At 48.8% G+C, this 20,170-nt stretch overlaps 1 protein-coding gene and 1 non-coding gene across 4 annotated transcripts in view; one reads left to right on the forward strand and one right to left on the reverse strand.

Moving 5' to 3' along the window:
* The first annotated feature begins 2,521 nt into the window (after positions 1-2,521).
* ACOT7 (acyl-CoA thioesterase 7) overlaps positions 2,522-20,170 on the forward strand; it is a 97,987-nt gene continuing 80,338 nt past the window's right edge. Inside the window, exon 1 of one of the 3 annotated variants that reach the window (XM_043923615.1) lies at positions 2,522-2,635. In XM_043923615.1, the coding sequence (XP_043779550.1) occupies positions 2,619-2,635 (17 nt within the window). In that variant the 5' untranslated portion in view covers positions 2,522-2,618. Of the gene's footprint in view, positions 2,636-3,074; positions 3,246-15,054; positions 15,464-20,170 lie in introns of those variants that run through there. The other 2 variants (XM_043923609.1, XM_043923612.1) reach the window with 2 other exon arrangements.
* Positions 12,895-12,967, reverse strand: TRNAE-UUC. Its single transcript has one exon. It is a non-coding gene; the product is annotated as a tRNA-Glu (tRNA).

Consider the following 20,170-nt stretch of genomic DNA (forward strand, 5'->3'; position numbering starts at 1 on the left):
AGGGAAGTCCAACTGTGGTGAGGCAGGGGCTACTCTTTGTTGCGGTAGGCCACCTTCTCATTGTGGTGGCTTCTCTCTTTGCACAGGCTCTAGGGGGCGTGGTTTTTCAGTAGTTTCAACACTAGGCCTCAGTCAGTAGCTGTGGCAAACACCTTAGTTGCTCCGAGGGATGTGGAGTCTCCCCAGATCAGGGATGCACAGGTGTCCGCTGCACTGGCAGACGGATTCTTATCCACTGAGCCACCAGGGAAGTCCCAGACTTGTTTTGAACATAGAGCTGGCAGGATTCACCCATGGGCTGGAAGAAGGGTGTGAGAGGAATTGTTAGCTTGAGCAACTGGAAGGAAGGAACTGTAATTTACCAAGATGGGGGAAGACTGCAAGAGGACCAAGTCTGGGGCAATGGGAGATGTCTATCACATAACCACAGTGAGGTGTGGCCTCGACCAGGGACACACGAATCTGGAATTTAGGGGCACGGTCTAGGCTGGAGACATCTGGTAGGTAGTTGTCCAATCGACAGGATTTAAAGCCATAAAACAGGATGAGCCCCCAAGAGTCCAAACATTGCTCGGGGGTTCTCCAAAGTCCTGAGAGGAAGGAATGGAGATGGACCAGCACAGCAAAGCTGTACAGAGAGGCCAGAAGAGTAGGAGTACGTGGCAAGGAATAAGCATTTCAAGAAGAGAAGGATCACGCCAGCTCCATACTATTGAGAAGTCAAGTAAAATGACTTCTGACAAAGGATTATTGGATTTAGCAACTTGCAAGGAATTAGTTACCTCAATAAATTGAGCGGAAGAGACAAAAGCTAGAGTGGAGTGGGTTCCAAAGAGAACGGAAGCGGGGGAAGAGGAGAGCGGCTGTGTTTATAAACAGCTCTTTTGAGAAGTTTCGTTGAAAGAGAGGGATGGAAATGGCTCCACTAGCTTGAGAAGAAAGTAGGAAAAAAATAACCCTAAAATGGGGAGGTGACAGACTCTTTGAGATCAGTGTAAATCTCATGATGTTTTTGCTAAGGGGTTGGGTCCCCCACTGCTCTCCTTTAAAGCAGGGCAACATCATAAACCATTGGCAATCACACACAAGTGGATCACCCTGGACTATGGTTTTTCTCCCTACAGAATCCGGGACACAATCAGAAGAGGGTTGAGCTGTTATCTTCCCTGGCTTCTTCTGGACTGGGGGGGTCTTCTCACACCAAACTGCTGACAGATGCTGTCTTGGGCCAAAGGGTAGCCACATCCTTTTCCAAAGGTGCTGATTTTGCTCCAGGTTTTTTTTTTTGCCTCATCCTGGGAGGGACCTGGCTATTTGATCCTACACCACTCAGCCCAGTCCCCAGTCTAGGAATTTCCTCAGCAGGTGGTAGGAGTCAGGTTTTGTGTGTCCTGGCTTTGTCCCCCAATTAGATTTTGAGCTTTTTGAAGAAAGGAATGTCTCCAAGTCTCACAGTCCTGCGCCCAACTACACAGGTAGGGCAGGGCTTCAGGAAATCTTCACTCCTTTGTACTGACTGTCCTGAAATGGCTGTTTAGAGAGCGGGAATGAGCAGAGAGGGCGAGCAGAGAGAGTAAGAAAGGCCCTAACTTCTTCACCTGCTATCCCTGATGAACTCATTTCATCTCCCCACAGGTCTGGAAAAGTGAAAGTGAAGTTGCTCAGTCGTGTCCCACTCTTTCCGACCCCATGGACTGTAGCCCACCAGGCTCCTCAGTCCATGGAATTTTCCAGGCAAGAGTACTGGAGTGGGTTGCCATTTCCTTCTCCAGGAGATCTTCCCAACCCAGGTATTGAACCTGGGTCTCCCACACTGCAAGCAGACGCTTTACCGTCTGAGCCACCAGGGAAGAAGGTGACTATTATTACACCATTTTTATAGATAAGGAATCTTCCTTGCCTGACTGCAGAGCCTGCTAGTGCTCCTGGGTTTCATCACAAGAAATCTATTTCAGGACCCATACTGGAAGAAGTTAAACAGGCTTGGTGACCCTAGATGCTTCCAGCGATTTAATTAGTATAAATGGGGGAGGAAAACGAAATGGCAACACACTTCAGTATCTTTGCTTGGGAAGTCTCATGGACAGATAATCCTGATGGGGGTGGGGAGGTGAGAGGGCTAGAGTCCATGGGGTTGCAGGAGAGTCGGACACGGCTTAGCCACTCAACAACCAACAATAAATAGGGAAGCTTGATTTCTGTGGGTTTTGATTGTTAAAAACCTGAGTACAGAAGCAATTTGTGTCCCTGGTAAAATGCTCGGAAAGAGTCAAGTCTCACACGGAGTAAAAAGTTCTCCAAAATTCCGCAGGCAGTGATCACTTCTCCCTCTTTCTTGCGCGGATTTGGTCGTAAACTGCACTACAGGGCACACGTTGTGCAACATAACAGACCTTTAGGCCTCCTCTCTGCAGGACACGCATCGCTAACCAAAGGCTAGACTCTCTGGGCAAGTCTTTCAGAAATCACCCAGAGTTTGTTTCCAGCGGGCGGTGTGGACGGATCCCAGTTCCTGGCCTCTCCCCAGCAGTTGCGTGTTCCTGCAGCAGAGGCACTCGCTGAGGCCTGATGGTTCCGGGCTCCCGGCTTGGTGCACTCACGTGCCTCCCAGCTCAGCCATGAAGGCTCCTTTACGGTAAACCGCCCCCAATTTCCTCTCAGGGCTGATCTGAGAAGGCCCGTGCCGGCCGCGGCCTCCCGCTGGCCTTTCAGCCTACGCGGAAGGCAAGGCCCACGCGGAAGGCAAGGCCCATGAGGAAGGCAAGGCCTCCGCCTACCGCCTCGCCGCGCGGTGGGCGCGCCCCAGGCCCGCGAACTGTCAGGCACGCGCAGGGGAAAGCCCCAAACGAACACGCTCAGCGCGGGCCGAGGCTCACTCTCGCGGCCACCCAGTCCCGTGTCGGCGCCGCCCAACCGCCGCCGAACCTTCTGGAAGCGGCGCCCCACCGCGGCCCCGCCGCCGCCAGAACCGGACGCCGGGGGAGCGGATGCCGGCCCGGGGGCGGGGCGAGGGCGGGTATGCGGGGCGGAGCTTCGAGGGAGGCCGCATTCGATTCGCTTTCGGCGAGTAGGCCCCGCCTCTCTGGCGCCATGGCTCCGCCTCCCCCCTCCCCCTCCATGGCGCCGCCCGGGCTCATTCATTCCGCGCCGGGCCTGCCAGACACCTGCGCGCTCCCTCAGCCGCCCGTCGCCGCCACAATGTCGGGCCCCGCCGCCGAGACACCGTCTGCCATCCAGATCTGCCGGTAAGAGGGGCGCGCGGCGGGCGGGCGGGCGGCCAGGGGGCCTGGCGGACCCCCACCGGCCCCGCGCCTTCCCCTCCCCAGTCCCCGCCTCCGCCGAGCCGGTCACCTCCGGATCCCACCCGCCCGCCGCGGCCGGGATGCTCCTTAGATGCCATAGAGCCGGCAGCCTCCCCGCGCGTCGCCGCGCCGGCCTCCGGCGCATCTCTTGGGCGGCGCCGCGGTCACGCAGGCCGTTTGCGCGAGGAAGCGGCGCGGCGCCCTTCCCAGGGCGGGGGTCGGAGCGCGGTCCCCCGCGCCCCGCCCAGCTCCGCCCCGCCGGGTGCCGGAGTATGCCGGGGCCTCACCCCAGGTCCCACTGAGACCCCTAATTCGAGGTCGTTATCCGGGCGGTGGTGCAAAGCCATCCGGATTCCCGGACATGTGCGGCGCAGGTAACCCACTCGACTGGGCGGCGGCCAGAACCCTTTGAGCCCTGGAGTGGGTGCCCGAGTGGGCGAGGGCTGCAGTTACGCAGACCTTGCAGTACCCTGCCAAGGTTTTGGTGTGGGGGAGGCGGCTGTTAACAGGAAGAAGAGGAAGTACCTTTCCCTTCTGACAGCTCAGAGCTAAGAACAGAGGATGGTCCATTGAGCCCAAAAGCATCTTACAGAATGGGGGTAAAGGGTTCTTGTCAGGGGCCCACCCCAGCCTTCCTCCTCCGGTGCTGGTGGGTAGAGGCCCCGAGGATGCCCAAGACCTCGAGCCGGCTCATTTCCGACCGGAGCAGGGTAACCTCAAGGTTACTTTCCATTCCCTCGGACAGAACGGAAGCGGGTACTGAGCCTGAGCTGAGGAAGGGTGAGGAGTCTGGAAGGCCCGGCAGGCGCTGGGCCTGCAGGCAGAGCCTGTGCTTCCTGCACCACTGACAGTGACAGCACCTTCCTGTTTGGGCTCAGCTCCTAAGATTCTTAGGTTGGGCGTCACATTGATCTTGGGTTCAAGCCAAGGTAATTTCCTGAGAATATTGACATCTCCTCGGAAGAGACAAAGGCTGGGCGCGCGGTGCTGGATCCGTGGAGTCCCCTGAACCCAGCCCTACTTCTGACTCAGTTGGAGTCCTGTCCCGACCTCAAGGTCAGTTTTCTTTTCTAGGGAGAGGAAATCTTTGAGGGAGCCTTGTGCCATTGATTTGTTATTGGCTGTGTGACTGTCCTGGCCCCACCTACTCTAGGTTAGAGGGATACTAATCCAAGTTACTGATCCTAAGAGACAGACAGGCCTGGAATCAGGTCCTTGGGGTCAATCTCTACCTCATAATGGCCAGGTGACCTTGGAGCTCATCATTTGCAAAGGGTTTGTTCATTATTTGCCTCTGGTTTGGTTTGCCCAGCATATCTGGGAGGGTGGATGACAGGGATCCCAGGAGACTCTTAAGGTCATCCAGCCACAGGAGGAGGGGGGCTGCAGCTCCTGACAGGTCTCCTGTCTCCAGACCCACCTGTTTTCCTCCTGCTCCCTGCGAAAGCAGATACTTTCAGTCTACTCATGGAAGGCTGCGCTTTTATTTATTAATACTTCATCAGGATGGTGAATAGCCCATCTATACATAGTACCTTTTTAAAAACCAGCTTCTAATATAGTTAACAAACAGCCTTAGGCACTTACATATGGGCCCACACTTCTTGCTCATAGTGCCTGCTTATCTGGCTGCCTTTCCAGTATTCACAATGGCACATTGTCTTGGATTTGGGACACCGGGGTGGGATCCCAGGTGGAGGTGAGCCTCAGGTGGCCAACACAACTGTCAAAGAGAGTGGGAAGGGGTTGTGATGAGGTCCCTGGTCACAAGGGCTTGGCCCAGAGAAACCCCAGGACACTGTAGTGGAGGTAGCAGGTTGGAGCCCTTTAAGGACATCTAAGCAGACACCCCATGTTGAAAGAAGAGCCTTTTGGCCTAGAGCAGCCCAGCCATGAATTTAATTAAGTGTCCCTGGTTGCCTTCAAGGTGTGAAATGCCCCGAGGGAGGGTCACCAGCTTAGGGAGTTCACAGTCTCGAAGAGAGAGGATCCCACAACCCCCACCATCCTAGACAATTAAGAGTTGTCTCAAAAAAAAAAAAAAAAGAGTTGTCTCATGCTCTTGGTTCAGAAGGAGGAGTTCAAGGGAGAGGGGCTCTAAAGGCTGGGGAAGGCAGTGCCAGGCCTAGCTGTGAATATGGCCTTTGCCTCTTGGAAGCTGCCTAACTTTTTGACGCTTATTTTATCATGTGTGCTCCAGGTGCTAAACAAAGTGTTACCCAGGGCCTGGCAGAATGACTGCCACCTTGTAAGTAAAGGGAAGCTCTTTTTGGCTGAGAAGCGGGACCCAGGCTCAGGAAGCTGAGGGCCTGGTTGGAATCCCAGTTATGCCTCTTGTCTTTGTGGGCTTTAGACCTCAGTATTCTTGTCTTGTGCCCAATGTCGCTGTGAGATATAAAACCTTTGGCACAGTGCTGGGCAGTTGTAACTAAAAAGAGCAGTTTACATTAGAGCCTAAACTTTGGACAGCAAGCCAAGGCAGTGTGCTGTCTCCTCCTCCTTTTCTGTTTTGGGTGCAACCAGGGATCAAACCTGTGTCCCTTGCATTGGAAGCGAGGTGTCTTAATAGCTGGACTGCCAGGGAAGTCCCATGCACCCTTGTTTTGATTGAGCCCCACATGAAAGCTCTGCAACAGCATTTAAAGTCTCAGAAGAGCCTTTTTCTTTGGTTGTATTCTTAGTGATGCTAATTCATATTTTGTTAACAAATTGCTTTTTCCCTTGTTTGACCCAGAGTTCTAGAATGTCAGATGGGATTGACCCCTAGAAACTCCCAGCCCAACTCTGTCATTTTACAGATAGGGGAAAATGAGACCCTCATTTTCAGACTTAGACCAGGGCGGCTTTGGACCCAGGCAGCCAAGGGAGCGAAGGCAACTGATGGGCTGTTCCCTGTCGGGTGTTCCATTGTGGTTTTTTTTTTTTTTTGCCACACCTTATGGCTGGTGGGACTTCCCTGACCAGGAACTGAACCTGCATCCCCTGCAGGGGAAGCACAGTCTTAGCCACTGGCCGTGAGGGAAGTCCCCCACTGTCATGGTCTGTCTACTGCTCAAGCTCACATTCACATCTAGTTGTGAGGCTCAACCGTGGCATCAGCATGGGCCCCTAGTAGGACCCCCTAGGTGTTGGTCCAAATGAAGTTGAAGGTCATGTCCCATGCCAGGCTGTTAGAGAGTGATGGAGATGCTCTGCATCTGTAGCATGCTGGGCACTAGCCACAAGTGGCCTGAGATGCGGTTGGATGTGGAGGAACTGAATGTGGAGGAACTGAATGTTTAATTGCATTCATTTGTTGCTGTTGTTGTTTGGAGAGTAAGTTGTGTCGGACTCTTGCGATTCCATGATCTGTAGCACACCAGGCTTCTCTATCCATGGGATTTCCCAGGCAAGAATACTGGAGTGGGTTGCCATTTCCTTCTCCAGGGAAATCTTCCCAACCCAAGGATCGAACCCAATCCAAGCATTGAACCAGGTCTCCTGCACTGGCAGGCAGGTTCTTTACCACTGAGCTACCAGAGGAGTCCCGCATTTAAATTTGTTTAAGTGTAAACAGTCTGGCTTCCTGTGGCTGGTGGCTACCTTATGGGACAATGTAGTAAGGAGAGGAATTTAAAAACCAGAATTCCTGATAAGTCTCTGATGGCAGGGTTTCCTAAGGGAAGCTTGGGGAAACTGTGGGGACTGTAGTTAGCTCTCCAGCAACAGAGCCAATGGAGGGAGACCTTGGCAGGGACATAGCCTCCCGGGCAGGTAACCTGGAATCCTTTGTTTGTAAGTAGATGTGTCAAATCTACAAGTTTTTCTTTTGCTTGCCCTGCTTTTCCATGTAATCTGCTCCTAAGTGTCTTGAGCTCAGGGACTGCTTTGTTTTCTCTTGTGCCAGGAATGCCTAGCAAAGCACCTGATGCCAATAAAGATGAATGGAATGGACCTGAATTTTAGTACAATTACACCTCATTTTATTGCGTCTCACTTTATTGCATTTTGAAGGTTGTTGTTCATTGTTCAGTAGCTAAGTTGTGTCCGACTCTTTGGGACCCCATGGACTGCAGCATGCTAGGCTTCCCTGTCCTTCACTATCTCCTGGAGTTTATTCAAATTCATGTCTGTTGAGTCGGTGCATCTCATCGTCCATTGCCCCTTTCTCCTCCTGCCCTCAAATCTTTCCCAGCATCAGAGTGTTTTTCAATGAGTCCACTCTTCGCATCAGGTGGCCAAAGTATTGGAGCTTCAGCTTCAGTATCAGTCCTTCCAATGAATATTCAGGACTGATTTCCTTTAGGATTGACTGGTCTGATCTCCTTGCAGTCCAAGGGACTCTCAAGTCTTCTCCAACACCACAGTTCGAAAGTATCAATTCTTCTGTGCTAGACCTTCTTTACGGTCCAACTCTCACATCCATACCTGACTATTGGAAAAGCCATATCTTTGACTATACAGGCCTTTGTCGGTAAAGTGACGTGTCTGCTTTTTAATACACTGCCTAGATTTGTCATAGCTTTTCTTCCAAGGAGCAACCGCCTTTTAATTTCATGGCTGCAGTCACCGTCCACATTGATTTGGGAGCCCAAGAAAAGAAAATCTGTCCCTGTTTCTACTTTTTCACCATCTATTTGCCATGAAGTGATGGGACCAGATACCACGATCTTTGTTTTTTGAAGGTTGAGTTTTAAGCCAGCTTTTTCGCTCTCCTCTTTCACCTTTATCAACAGGCTCTTGAGTTCTTCTTTGCTTTCTGCCATAAGAGTAGTGTCATCTGCATATCTGAGGTTGTTGATATTTCTCCTGGCAATCTTGATTCCAGCTTGTGATTCATCTAGCATGGCATTTCATAATGTACTCTGCATATAAGTTAAATAAGCAGGGTGACACTATGTGGCTGGTGGTGGCGGTGTTCAGTTGCCTAATTGTGTCCGACTCTTTGTGACCCCCATGGACTGCAGCATGTCAGGCCTTTCTGTCCCACACCATCTCCCAGAGTTCGTCCAAGTTCACCTCCATTGCATTGGTGATAGGTACAACTGGTAGATATGCCAATGAAGATGAATGGATGGACCTGAATTTTAGCACAGGTACACCTCATCTTACTGTGTCTCACTTAATTCCAGTATGAAGGTACTGCATTTTTTTTTTTTGTTGTTGCAAATTGAGGGTTTTGTGGCCACTTGGTATTGTCAGGTGATGGTTAGCAATTTTTTTCTTAAACGTTTATTCATTTTTTTTGGCCACGTTAGCATTTTTTTTAGACATTTATTCATCTATTTGGCTGCACTGTGTCTTGGTTGCGGCATGCAGGCTTTTTGTTGCAGCACCTGGGCCTCTCTTGTGTCAGAGCATGGGCTCAGTAGTTGTGGTCCATAGGCTTAGTTACCCCAAGACATGTGAGATCTTAGTTCCCCAACCAGGGATCAAACCCATGTCCCCTGCATTGCAAAGCAAATTCTTAACCAGTGGACCACCAGGGAATTCCTGAGGGTTAGCATTTTTTGGTGATAAATTCTTTTTAATTAAAAGTTTTTTTTAATTGAAGCATGGTTACTGTATAATATTATACAAGTTACAGGTATACAGTATAGGTGGGCTTCCCTGGTGGCTCAGCAGTAAGGAAACCACCTGCAATATAGGAGCTGCAGGAGATGCAGGTTTGATCCCTGGGTCGGGAAGATCCTCTGGAGGAGGGCATGGCAACCCACTCCAGTATTCTTGCCTGGAGAATCCCAAGGACAGAGGAGTTTGGCAGGCTACAATTCATAGTGTCACAAAGAGTCAGACACGACTGACTTAGCATGCATGCATACACAATATAGATAGGCAATTTTTAAAGGTTATACTCCATTTATTCAGTACAGTCAGTGCTCAGTTGTGTCCAACTCTCTGCGGCTCCATGGACTGTAGCCTGCCAGGCTTCTCTGTCCATGGAATTGTCCAGGCAAGAATACTAGAGTGTGTTGCCTTGTCTTCCTCGAGGAGATCTTCCTGACCCAGGGGTGGAACCTGCATCTCCTGCATTGGCAGGTGGATTCTTTACTACTAACACCAGCTGGGAAATCCATGCTCTATTTATAGTTATAAATATTGGCTATATTCCTTATGCCGTAGGTATAAAATAAAATGTTTTTTAAGTTAAGGTGTGTACACTATTTTTTTTTACATTTATTTTTATTAGTTGGAGGCTAATTACTTTACAATATTGTAGTGGTTTTTGCCATACATTGACATGAATCAGCCATGGATTTACATGTGTTCCCCATCCTGAACCCCCCTCCCACCCCTCTCCCCATCCCATCCCTCTGGGTCATCCCAGTGCACCAGCCCTGAGCACTTGTCTCATGCATCCAGCCTGGACTGGCGATCTGTTTCACACTTGATAATATATATGTTTCAATGCTATTCTCTCAGATCATCCCACCCTTACCTTCTCCCATAGAGTCCAAAAGTCTGTTCTATACATCTGTGTCTCTTTTTTTGTCTTGCATATAGGGTTATTGTTACCATCTTTTTAAATTCCATATATATGCGTTAGTATACTGTATTGGTGTTTATCTTCCCGGCTTACTTCACTCTGTATAATGGGCTACAGTTTCATCCATCTCATTAGAACTGATTCAAATGTACTCTTTTTAATGGCTGAGTAATATTCCATTGTGTATATGTACCATAGCTTCCTTATCCATTCGTCTGCTGATGGTCATCTAGGTTGCTTCCATGTCCTGGCTATTATAAACAGTGCTGCGATGAACACTGGGGTACACGTGTCTCTTTCAGATCTGGTTTCCTTGGTGTGTATGCCCAGGAGTGGGATTGCTGGGTCATATGGCAGTTCTGTTTCCAGTTTTTTAAGGAATCTCCACACTGTTCTCCATAGTGGCTGTACTAGTTTGCATTCCTACCAACAGTGTAAGAGGGTTCCCTTTTCTCCACACCCTCTCCAGCATTTATTGCTTGTAGACTTTTGGATAGTAGCCATTCTGACTGGCGTGTAAAGGTACCTCATTGTGGTTTTGATTTGCATTTCTCCGATAATGAGTGATGTTGAGCATCTTTTCATGTGTTTGTTAGCCATCTGTATGTCTTCTTTGGAGAAATGTTTAGATCTTTAGCCCATGTTTTGATTGGGTCATTTATTTTTCTGGAATTGAGCTGCAGGAGTTGCTTGTATATTTTTGAGATTAATCCTTTGTTGCTTCGTTTGCTACTATCTCCTCCCATTCTGAAGGCTGTCTTTTCACCTTGCTTATAGTTTCCTTTGCTGTGCAAAAGCTTTTGAGTTTAATTAGGTCCCGTTTGTTTATTTTTGCTTTTATTTCCAGTATTCTGGGAGGTGGGTCATAGAGGATCTTGCTTTGATTTATGTTGGAGAGTGTTTTGCCTATGTTCTCCTCTAGGAGTTTTGTAGTTTCTGGTCTTACATTTAGATCTTTAATCCATTTTGAGTTTATTTTTGGTACACTATTTTTTTAGGCATAATCCTATTGCACATTTAATAGTGTAACTTTTGTATGCACTGGAAACCAAAATAGTCCTGTGACTTGCTTTATTGCGATATGCGTTTTACTAGAACTGAACTCAAAATATTTTCAAGTAGGGCTGTTTGGAATTTTTTCTCTTCGGGGTTTTGTCTTTGGGCTCACAGCAGAGTTAATGAAAACACAGAATCTGAGTTACAGAAACCACACTTGAAGGTGGTGTTCTGGAACATTCCATAAAACGATGCCCAGTGCTGGCTTCCTTCCTGTGGAGATGTGGGCGCTTTGGGTGAAGATGCAATCTTTGCAGCCCAGGGAGCCTGTGGTGGGTGAGGCTGTGCTCACCCACCATCCCACCTCCACCTGTAAGCTAGCCAGGCAGCCCGGCCTCACCCTTGGCTTGGCACCACCACTGGCCAGCTCCCTGGTTTCAGTCAGGCCAGGAGTTGCATTCCCCTGTGGGTGGGCCTTCTCTGGGGAGGGGGTCCCAACCTGGGGTGGTGATTGTGTTGTGTACCTCCTGGTCCACTTCTTTAACTCTCAGAGGTATCCTGAGGAGGAGGGTAAACTCTATGGTCACACACTCACGGGCTACCTACATCTGACCAACAGAGGAAGCTTGTTATAAATCCTGATTTCCTGCATACAAATGATGCTTCAGTAGAAAATCAACAAAATCTGATTTTAGAGCATTTATGAGATACTTAGGGGAAACTTAACTAGTCCCTCGATAGTTAATGATACTAAGGAATTTCTGGATTTTTCATTGTCCACACCATGAGGCCTATGGGACCCTAGTTCCCAGACCAGGGACCAAACCCACACCCCCTGCAGTGGAAATACAGAGTCTTAACCCCTGGACCACCAGGGAAGTCCCTGTGAACTTTTTCATAACTACCCAAAGCTGGAAAGAACTCACATCTTCATTGTCTGATAAAGCAATAATGAAAACTACTAGGAAACAGTAGCAAGAATCACTGATACTAACACACACACAAAACTCAAAGAACTACACTGAGTATCTGACTCCATTGATGAGAAATTCTAGAAAAGGCAGAACTGTAGTGATAGAAAGCAGACCTGTGTGCCAGGGTCCAGAGCTGGGGGGAAACCAAGTGCAGAGGGGCAGGAAGGCACTTTGTGCTGTGCTGGAAATGTTCTGTCGTAGCTGTGGTCCCTTACACAGGTGTGTGGTGGGAAGGGAGACCCCTTAAGGCTAGGGCCAGAGAACAGGACTCTTGTCTAACACTTGGAAATGAACTGTCCGAGGAGACATATGAGCTGACACAAAGCAAGAGATGTTATTGGGAAGGGGCGCCTGGGTGGAGAGAAGTAGAGTAAGGGAACTCAGGAGCTGCTCTGTCCGGTGGTCGCAGTCTTGGGTTTTATGGTGATGGGGTTAGTTTCTGGGATGTCCTTGGCCAATCAGACCCTCCTGGTGGCACACAGGTTGCTCAGGCAAGATGGCTGCCAGAGAGAAGGATTCTGGGAGGTGGTCAGACATGTGGTGTCTCCTTTTGACCTTTCCTGAGCTTTTCCGGCTGGTGGTGACTTATTAGTTCCCTGTTCCTTACGAGGCCCTCCTGTAGTAAAATAACTCACACAAGTGATGACTAGGGTTGCCTGGCCAGGGTGGGCGGTTTCAGAGTGTGCCTCCCCTAACAGGTGTATATTTTCAAAAGTGAACTGTATGTTAAAAGTAGGTGATTTTACGGTACACACATTGTACCTCAGTAAAGGTTATTATTATTTTTTAAAAAGCCATAACTACAATGCAATTACCTCACCTTAAGGAAAAAAAGGGGAATTCTCTGGCAGTCCAGTGGTGAGGTTCCGCATGCTGTGAGGTGCAGTCAAAAAGAAAAGTGTTCACAATTGCAGATTTTAAAACATTTCGAATGTAGCTGAGGAAACTTAAGCACTTACTTGATGTTTAGTGCTATTGAGAGGATCTCCTTTCTGCTTGCTAAGTGGGATGCTACCTGATTCACAAGCTGTTGGGTAAAGCCAATTAGAAAAAGTTATATTAATGAATTTGTATTATGCTTAAGGTGGGTAATTGTTTTGTGGTTCTGTTTTTATTTTTATTCTTTGGCCCTGCGGCATGGCTTGTGGGATCTTAGTTCCCTGACCAGGGATTGAACCTGGGGCCTTGGCAGTGAAAGTGCCAAGTCCTAACCATTGAACTGCCAGGGAATTCCTGTGGTCCGGTTTTTAAACCAAGTCTTCATCTCTTGGAGGAAATGCTGAGATATTTACAAATGCCAACCTGTGCCCTCTGAGATTTCTTTCAGTCTTGTTATCAAGTCCAAGCTCGCTCTGCTCATCGCATAACAGGCCAGTGAATTCGAGAGATGAGGTGTTGAGGCAAGGAAAACGACTTTATTCCGAAAGCTAGCTGACTGAGAAGATGGCAGGCTCAGTCCGCACCTCAAAATAACCATCTTCTTGGGGTCTGGATGCCAAGTTCTTTTATACATCAGAGAGAAAGAAACAATGAGGAACTAAAGTCAAAAGGAAGGATAGAGAGGGAGAGGCAGTGGGGAAGTAAAGTGAAAGGGTCTTCAGTCTTGCAAAACATCTCCAAGGGAATGGCCAGCCTTAGAAGGGGTGTGTCAATCTCTTCTGTTCACAGCTTGTTATTGTTCAGTCTTTCAGTTGTGTCGACTCTTTGTGACCCCATGGACTGTAGCATGCCAGGCCTCCCTGTCCATCACCAGCTCCCAAAGCTTGCTCACAGTCATGTCCATTGAGTTGATGATGCCATCCAACCATCTCATCCTCTGTTGTCCCCTTCTCCTGCCTTCAGTTGTTGTAGCCACGCGTTCCAGGAAACATACTCACTCAGAAGAACAATGCAGATAGTGGAGTGCAGTTTATTACACTGGCAGGCCCAAGGCAGAGTCCCCTCTTAGTCAAGGACCCCGACCAGCATTTGTGAAAATCTTTTATACCCCATGTGTACATGTCCGAACCCACCACGCCAAATTCCTTGAGACTTACATAAACAAAGGAATGGTAAATACAATCCCAGTATGTGCTCAGACAGTTAAACAATTAGCCAATAATCAATAAGCCCAAGGTTACACTCCGATAGGTACAGAAAAATTTATGGCCTGTCTGGAGGAAGGAGTGACTAGTGTCTGTGTTCTCTTAGGTGATGAGTAACCTGGATATGATCTTCAAGGTTCCCCTGTCCGGAGGGGGTCTTATCCTTCTGTTGTTTCCATAGACACTAAACACAGAGTATAGAGTCCATTGGAGAGGTGGCCGAGCACGGTCAGCATGCACAGGCCTAAGGTGGAGTCCAGGCCCCATGAATTTCTTCTTCACAATCTTTCCCAGCATCAGGGTCCTTTATAAAGCATTGGCTCTTCACATCAGGTGGCCAAAGTATTGGAGCTTCAGCATCAGTCCTTCTAATGAATATTCAGGATTGATTTCCTTTAGGATCGACTGGTTTGGTTCTGGGACAAACTATCTCTCCAGGAGCTGAACAAAGGCTCTTTAGTTTACAGTCAAGCAGAAGGGTAGGTTCTTCCCAGGCACGCCATTAAGTATGATTATAATAACAAAAGCAATGGAAAGCAAGTCAAAGAAACAGATGCCAATGTGGAGTCAAAATAGGCTTCTTCCCTGCATCAGTCACACCTGGAAGCAGGAGGGAAGCCAGAGCCCACTATTCGAAGCTGTTTGCTGGGGACCTTGGAACCTTCTCTCTACTGGGGAAAGCCTCTTAATGTTGTCCACATTAAACAATAAGAAGGAGGGACTTTCCTGGTGGTCCAGTGGTTAAGAATTCGCCTGCCAATGCATGGGACATGGGTTCTATCCCTGGTCCAGGAAGATCCCACATGATACAACTAAGACCCGGCACAGCGAAAGAAAAAGAAGTAAAAAGGAGTCACAGCTCCAGACCTATTGCCTCTGTTTCTTGGGAGTTCGGGGTGGAGAGCCTGTGTCTTCCTTGGCTCTCCGCTGGAGCCTCACGTGGCGACCGCGAATTTCCGCCCTGCAGTGGTGGCGTCTTGCTCACCTGAGTCGTCTTTGGACCCTTGGGCTAGTTGGTAGTTGCCCAGCCTGCTGTGCGGAGGCCCTTCCAGCGGGTGGGGGCTGTTCCAGCGGGCTGTTCCTGCCTGCCTGATTGATGGTCCTGGAGAAGGAACCTTGGTAGGCGTGGTTTACAGCCCCACCCATTTCCTCCAGTCCCACGCACCGGCTGTGGTCCTGTGGATACCTTCATCCTTCGTTTGCTCATCAGAGAGCCCAGCTCAGCGACTGCATACTGGGTCATGGATTCTTTGTATCTTGGGCCCTGCAGCCTGTGAGAGCCACTGCCGCTGCCAGCTGCTGGGAGGAGGGGCCTTCCCGGGAGTAGGCCCTCCTTCCGGGAGTGTGAAAATTGCAGCATTCCTGAGCAGCGGGGGAGGTCCCTTGAAGGCAGAGAGGTGGTGGCTAAACCCCGTGCTCTGGGTGAACAGTCTGGGCCGCTCTCCGCAGGATGAGGCTGCTCACCCGGGCTCTCTGCCTCTGTGAGCTGGGCAGGCAGGCCGCTTCCAGGAGGCCAGTCACTGCCCAGGAGTGTCTGGGGCCCCGGAGCTCCAAGAGGCCCTGGCAGAGATGCTGGGCTTCCGTCCAGGCTGTCGGAACCAGATCTGCTCTGTCATCTAAACTTGGTGTCAGCGTTACAAGGTAGGATGACAGGGGCACTGTGCCCTGACCCATGCTAGGCCTTGGGTGTCTAGCCCAGGCCATGTGACTCAGGATTTCTTGGTAAGGGTTTGGAGTAAACAGTGGGTGCTGGGTGTTGTGAATTGCGTGTTTTGTGGGATTGAGCGTGCCCCTCTGTGTGTGCATCCTCAGTGGAGACCTGGCATGTTTTTCCTCTGGGACCCCACTCAGCTTTGTTGGAGGAGGAGGGCTTTGAGAGCTTGGGATGAGCACGGAGCTCAGAGCACCCTGGGATCGGAGCAGGCTGCTGTGCTGGCAGGTCTCTGCCTGTGCTCAGGCTGCCAAAGGGGGCTGCCAAGGGAGCCGGGCTGCAGGTGTCTGCTCTCCTCACCCCTGCCCTCCCCACATTGAGCTGGGCTTTTTGTGGTTTTTTTGGACTTGTTGAGGGAGACAGGGGTAGCTGTCCTCATGTGATTGGCTAATCCTCTGGCAATGTAGTGAACTTGGGAGAAACCTCCTCCAGTGGGCGGATTCTGGTCCTTTGTACCAGCTTTATTGAGTTGTAATTTGCATCCCATTGATGCATCATCCATTGAAGTATGCAGTTCAGTGGCTTTTTGAACATCCACAGTTGGGCAGTCATTACCGCCACCAATTTAGAACATTTTCGTGACCTCTTTGAGAAAAGCCATTTCTCTCCATTCCCCCTAATCTATTTTCCTTCTCTATAGATCTCCTTGTTCTCGACATTTCATGTCACTGGAGCCAAGTGATATGGTCTTTGTGTCTGGTTTCTTTCACTCAGCACCATGTTTTCAATGTTCATCCGTGTTGTCACACACGTCAGTGCTTCCTTCATAATACTCCGCTTAGGGATATGTAATCACCTTGTTTATCCATTCATCAGCTGATGCATATCAGTGTCTCCAGCTGGCCTTTATGCATAAATGTTCCTGTGAACACTCTTGCACATGTTTTTGTGTGGGCATATGTTTTTACGCCGGGATTCTTGGCCTCTGGAGGAGAAGAGTTCAATCTGGGGCCAGAGATGGGGCTTGATGTAATAAAGAGCTTTTGTTTAATAAAGTTTTATTAAAGTATAAAGGAGATAGAGAAAGCTTCTGACGTAGGCATCAGGAGAGGGCAGAAAGAGTACCCCCTTGCTAGTGTTAGCAATGGAGTTATATACTCTCCAATTAGTCATTACAGTGAATCAAAAGAATGTCTGGAGGTTGTAAAGACCTCAGCAGACCTACTCCCATAATTTACATTTTAAGATAACGGGATTAGCCAGAAGGTTTTTTCCAGAGACTGTCCTCAAGCAGGATACTTTATTGTTATATAATCCTAAGGAATGTAGAGAGAAAAAAAAGTTTGTCCTTTCTTCCTCCTTTAGAATTCCAGACCCCTCTCTCCTTGGGGATCCCTAGACTTCTTATCAACCTGCCTAGGAAATGACTCTCTCAGTAGGGTGGATGGGAATGTCTTTTATCCTCCTGGCAAGTTCCTAAAACCCTTGGGAAAATGTTGGAAAACCTTGGATAGAGCATCTTTTGTATGCCAAGGAGATGACTAGTGCTTGGTGGCCCAGAGAAAGCAGTTTTAGGAAGGGGCTGGTCTTTGGAATGACTTTGGCAGTATTGGAGGGGTAGGACTTTTAGCCCCACTCAAGACCTGGGGGTTGGAGGAGGGGGCTTTGGGGGTTAAGTTAGTCACCAGAGAGTATATCATTCAATTCAGTCCTGTAGTCATGTCCGACTCTTTGCAACCCCATGGACTCCAGCATGCCAGGCTTCCCTGTCCTTTACCAACTTCCAGAGCTTGCTCAAACTCATGTCCATCGAGTTGGTGATGCCATTCAGCCATCTCATCCTCTGTTGTCCCCTTCTCCTCCTGCCTTCAATCTTTGCCAGCATCAGGGTCTTTTCCAGTGAGTCAGTTCTTTTCATCAGGTGGCCAAGTATTGGCCATCAGTCCTTCCAATGCATATTCAGGACTGATTTCCTTTAGGATTGACTGGTTGGCTCTCCTTGCAGTCTGAGGGGCTCTCAAGAATCTTCTCCAACACCACAGTTCAAAAGCATCAATTCTTTGGCACTCAGCTTTCTTAATGGTCGAACTCTCACACCCATACGTGACAACTGGAAAAACCATAGCTTTGACTAGATGGACCTTTGTTGGCAAAGTAATGTCTCTGCTTTTTAATATGCTCTCTTAAGTTTGTCATAGCTCTTCTTCCAAGGAGCAAGCATCTTTTAATTTCATGGCTGCAGTCGCTATCTGCAGTGATTTTGGAGCTCAAGAAAGTAAAGTCTGTCACTCTTTCCATTGTTTCCCCATCTATTTGCCATGAAGTGATGGGACTGGATGCCATGATCTTCATTTTTTGAATGTTATTTTAAGCCAGCTTTTCACTGTCCTCTTTCACCTTCATCAAGAGGCTCTTTAATTCCACTTTGCTTTCTGCCATAAGGGTGGTGTCATCTGCGTATCTGAGGTTATTGATATTACTCTTGCAGTCTTGATTCCAGCTTGTGCTTCCTCCAGCCCAGCATTTTGCATTATGTACTCTGCATATAAGTTAAATAAGCAAGATGACAATATACAGCCTTGACGTACTCCTTTCCCAATTTTGAAACAGTTCATTGTTCCATGTCTGGTTCTAACTGTTGCTTCTTGACCTGCATACAGATTTCTTAGGAGGCAAGTCAGGTGGTCTGGTAAACCCATATCTTGAAGAATTTTCCACAGTTTGTTGGGATCCACACAGTCAAAGGCTTTAGCGTAGTCAGTGAAGCAGAAGTAGATGTTTTTCTGGAACTCTCTTGCTTTTTCTGTGATCCAACAGATGTTGGCAGTTTGATCTCTGGTTCCCCTGCCTTTTCTAAATCCAGCTTGAACATCTGGAAGTTCTCGGTTCACGTACTGTTGAAGCCTAACTTGGAGAATTTTGAGCATTAATTTGCCAGCTTGTGAGATGAGTGCAATCGTGGGGGAGTTTGAATATTCTTTGACATTGCCTTTCTTTAGGATTGGAATGACGACTCACCTTTTCCAGTCCTGTGGCCACTGCTGAGTTTTCCAAATTTGCTGGCATATTAAGTGTAGCACTATCACAGCATCATCTTTTAGGATTTGAAATAGCTCAGCTGGAATTCCATCACTTCCACTAGCTTTGTTCGTAGTGATGCTTCCGAAGGCCCACCTGACTTTGCATTCCAGGATATCTGGCTCTAGGTGAGTAATCACAGCATCGTGGCTATCTGGGTCATTAAGATCTTTTTGTGCAGTTCTGTGTATTTTTGCCACATCTTCTTAAGATCTTCTGCTTCTGTTAGGTTGATACTATTTCTGTCCTTTATTGAGAGCATAGTATAGTGTTAATAGCTCAGTCTTGTCCGACTCTTTGTGACCCCATGGACTGTAGCCTGCAAGGCTCCTCTGTCCATGGGATTGTCCCCAGGCAAGAACTGGAGTGGGTTGCCTTTCTCTTCTCCAGGGGATGTTCCTGACCCAGGGATGGAACCTCAGTCTCTGGCATTGCAGGAAGATTCAATCCTAAAGGAAGTCAACCCTGAATATTCATCGGAAGGGCTGATGCTGGAGCTCCAGTACTTTGGCTACTGGATGTGAAGAGGCAAGTCATCGGAAAAGTTCCTGATGCTGGGAAAGATTGAAGGCAAAAGGAGAAGGGGACAGCAGAGGATGAGATGGTTAGATAGCATCACTGACTCAATGGACATGAATGGACTCAATGGACATGAATTTGAGCAAACTCCGGGAGATAGTAGAATACAGAAGAGCCTGGTGTGCTGCAGTCCATGGAGTGGCAAAGAGTTGGAAGTGACTTAGCAACTGAGCAACAACAGCAAACATAACCCTGAGTCCTGAGTCTTGTGAGGTGCTCCAGCGAACTCTTCAGCCTGAGGAGGGGTCACGTGCTCAGTAGTGTCCAACTCTTTGTGACCCCATGGACTATAGCCCACCAGGCTCCTCTGTCTCTGGGATTTTCCAGACAAGAATAGTGGAGTGGGTTGCCATTTCCTCCTCCAGGGGATCTTCCTGATCCAGGGATCGAACTCATGTCTCCTGTGTCTCCTGCATTGGCAGGCAGATCCTTTACCACTGAGCCTTTGGGAAAGCCCTAGGAGGGGTCAGGAATGAATCCAATTGTAGTGCACCTGGCTAACGGCCAAGAGTTGGAGAAATGGCTGGTGTGAGGAAAAACCCCACCCAATTGATGTCAGAGGTGGTATGAATGAAAACAGCTCAGCAGTTCCATTCTTGGGTCCAAGGGTTACTCTGTTTAATCTTTGGAGGTGCTACCAGAATGTTTTCCAAAGCAGCTGCCTCCTTCTCACTCTCACGGGCTCCATATCCTCGCCAATACTTGTTATATGCAGCCACCCTGGCAGTTGTAAAGAGGTGGTTCACTGAGGTTTCAGTGGGGGTCTCCCTGATGATCAGTGATACTCCCTTGGGCTCAGGGGTAAGGAACCTGTCTGCCATTGCAGGAGACTGGGGTTTGATCCCTGGATTGGAAGATCCCCAGGAGAAGGGAATGGCAACTCACTCCAATATTCTTGCCCAGGAGATCCTATGGACAGAGGTGCCTGGCTGGCTACAGTCCATGGGGTGGCAAAGAGTCGGACATGACTGAGCAGTCACACACACTTTTTCATGTGCTTATCAGCCATTTGTACATTTGGAGAATTGTCTATTCAGGTC

Source organism: Cervus elaphus, chromosome 14 (assembly GCF_910594005.1).
Source record: "Cervus elaphus chromosome 14, mCerEla1.1, whole genome shotgun sequence".
Taxonomy (NCBI): domain Eukaryota; kingdom Metazoa; phylum Chordata; class Mammalia; order Artiodactyla; family Cervidae; genus Cervus; species Cervus elaphus.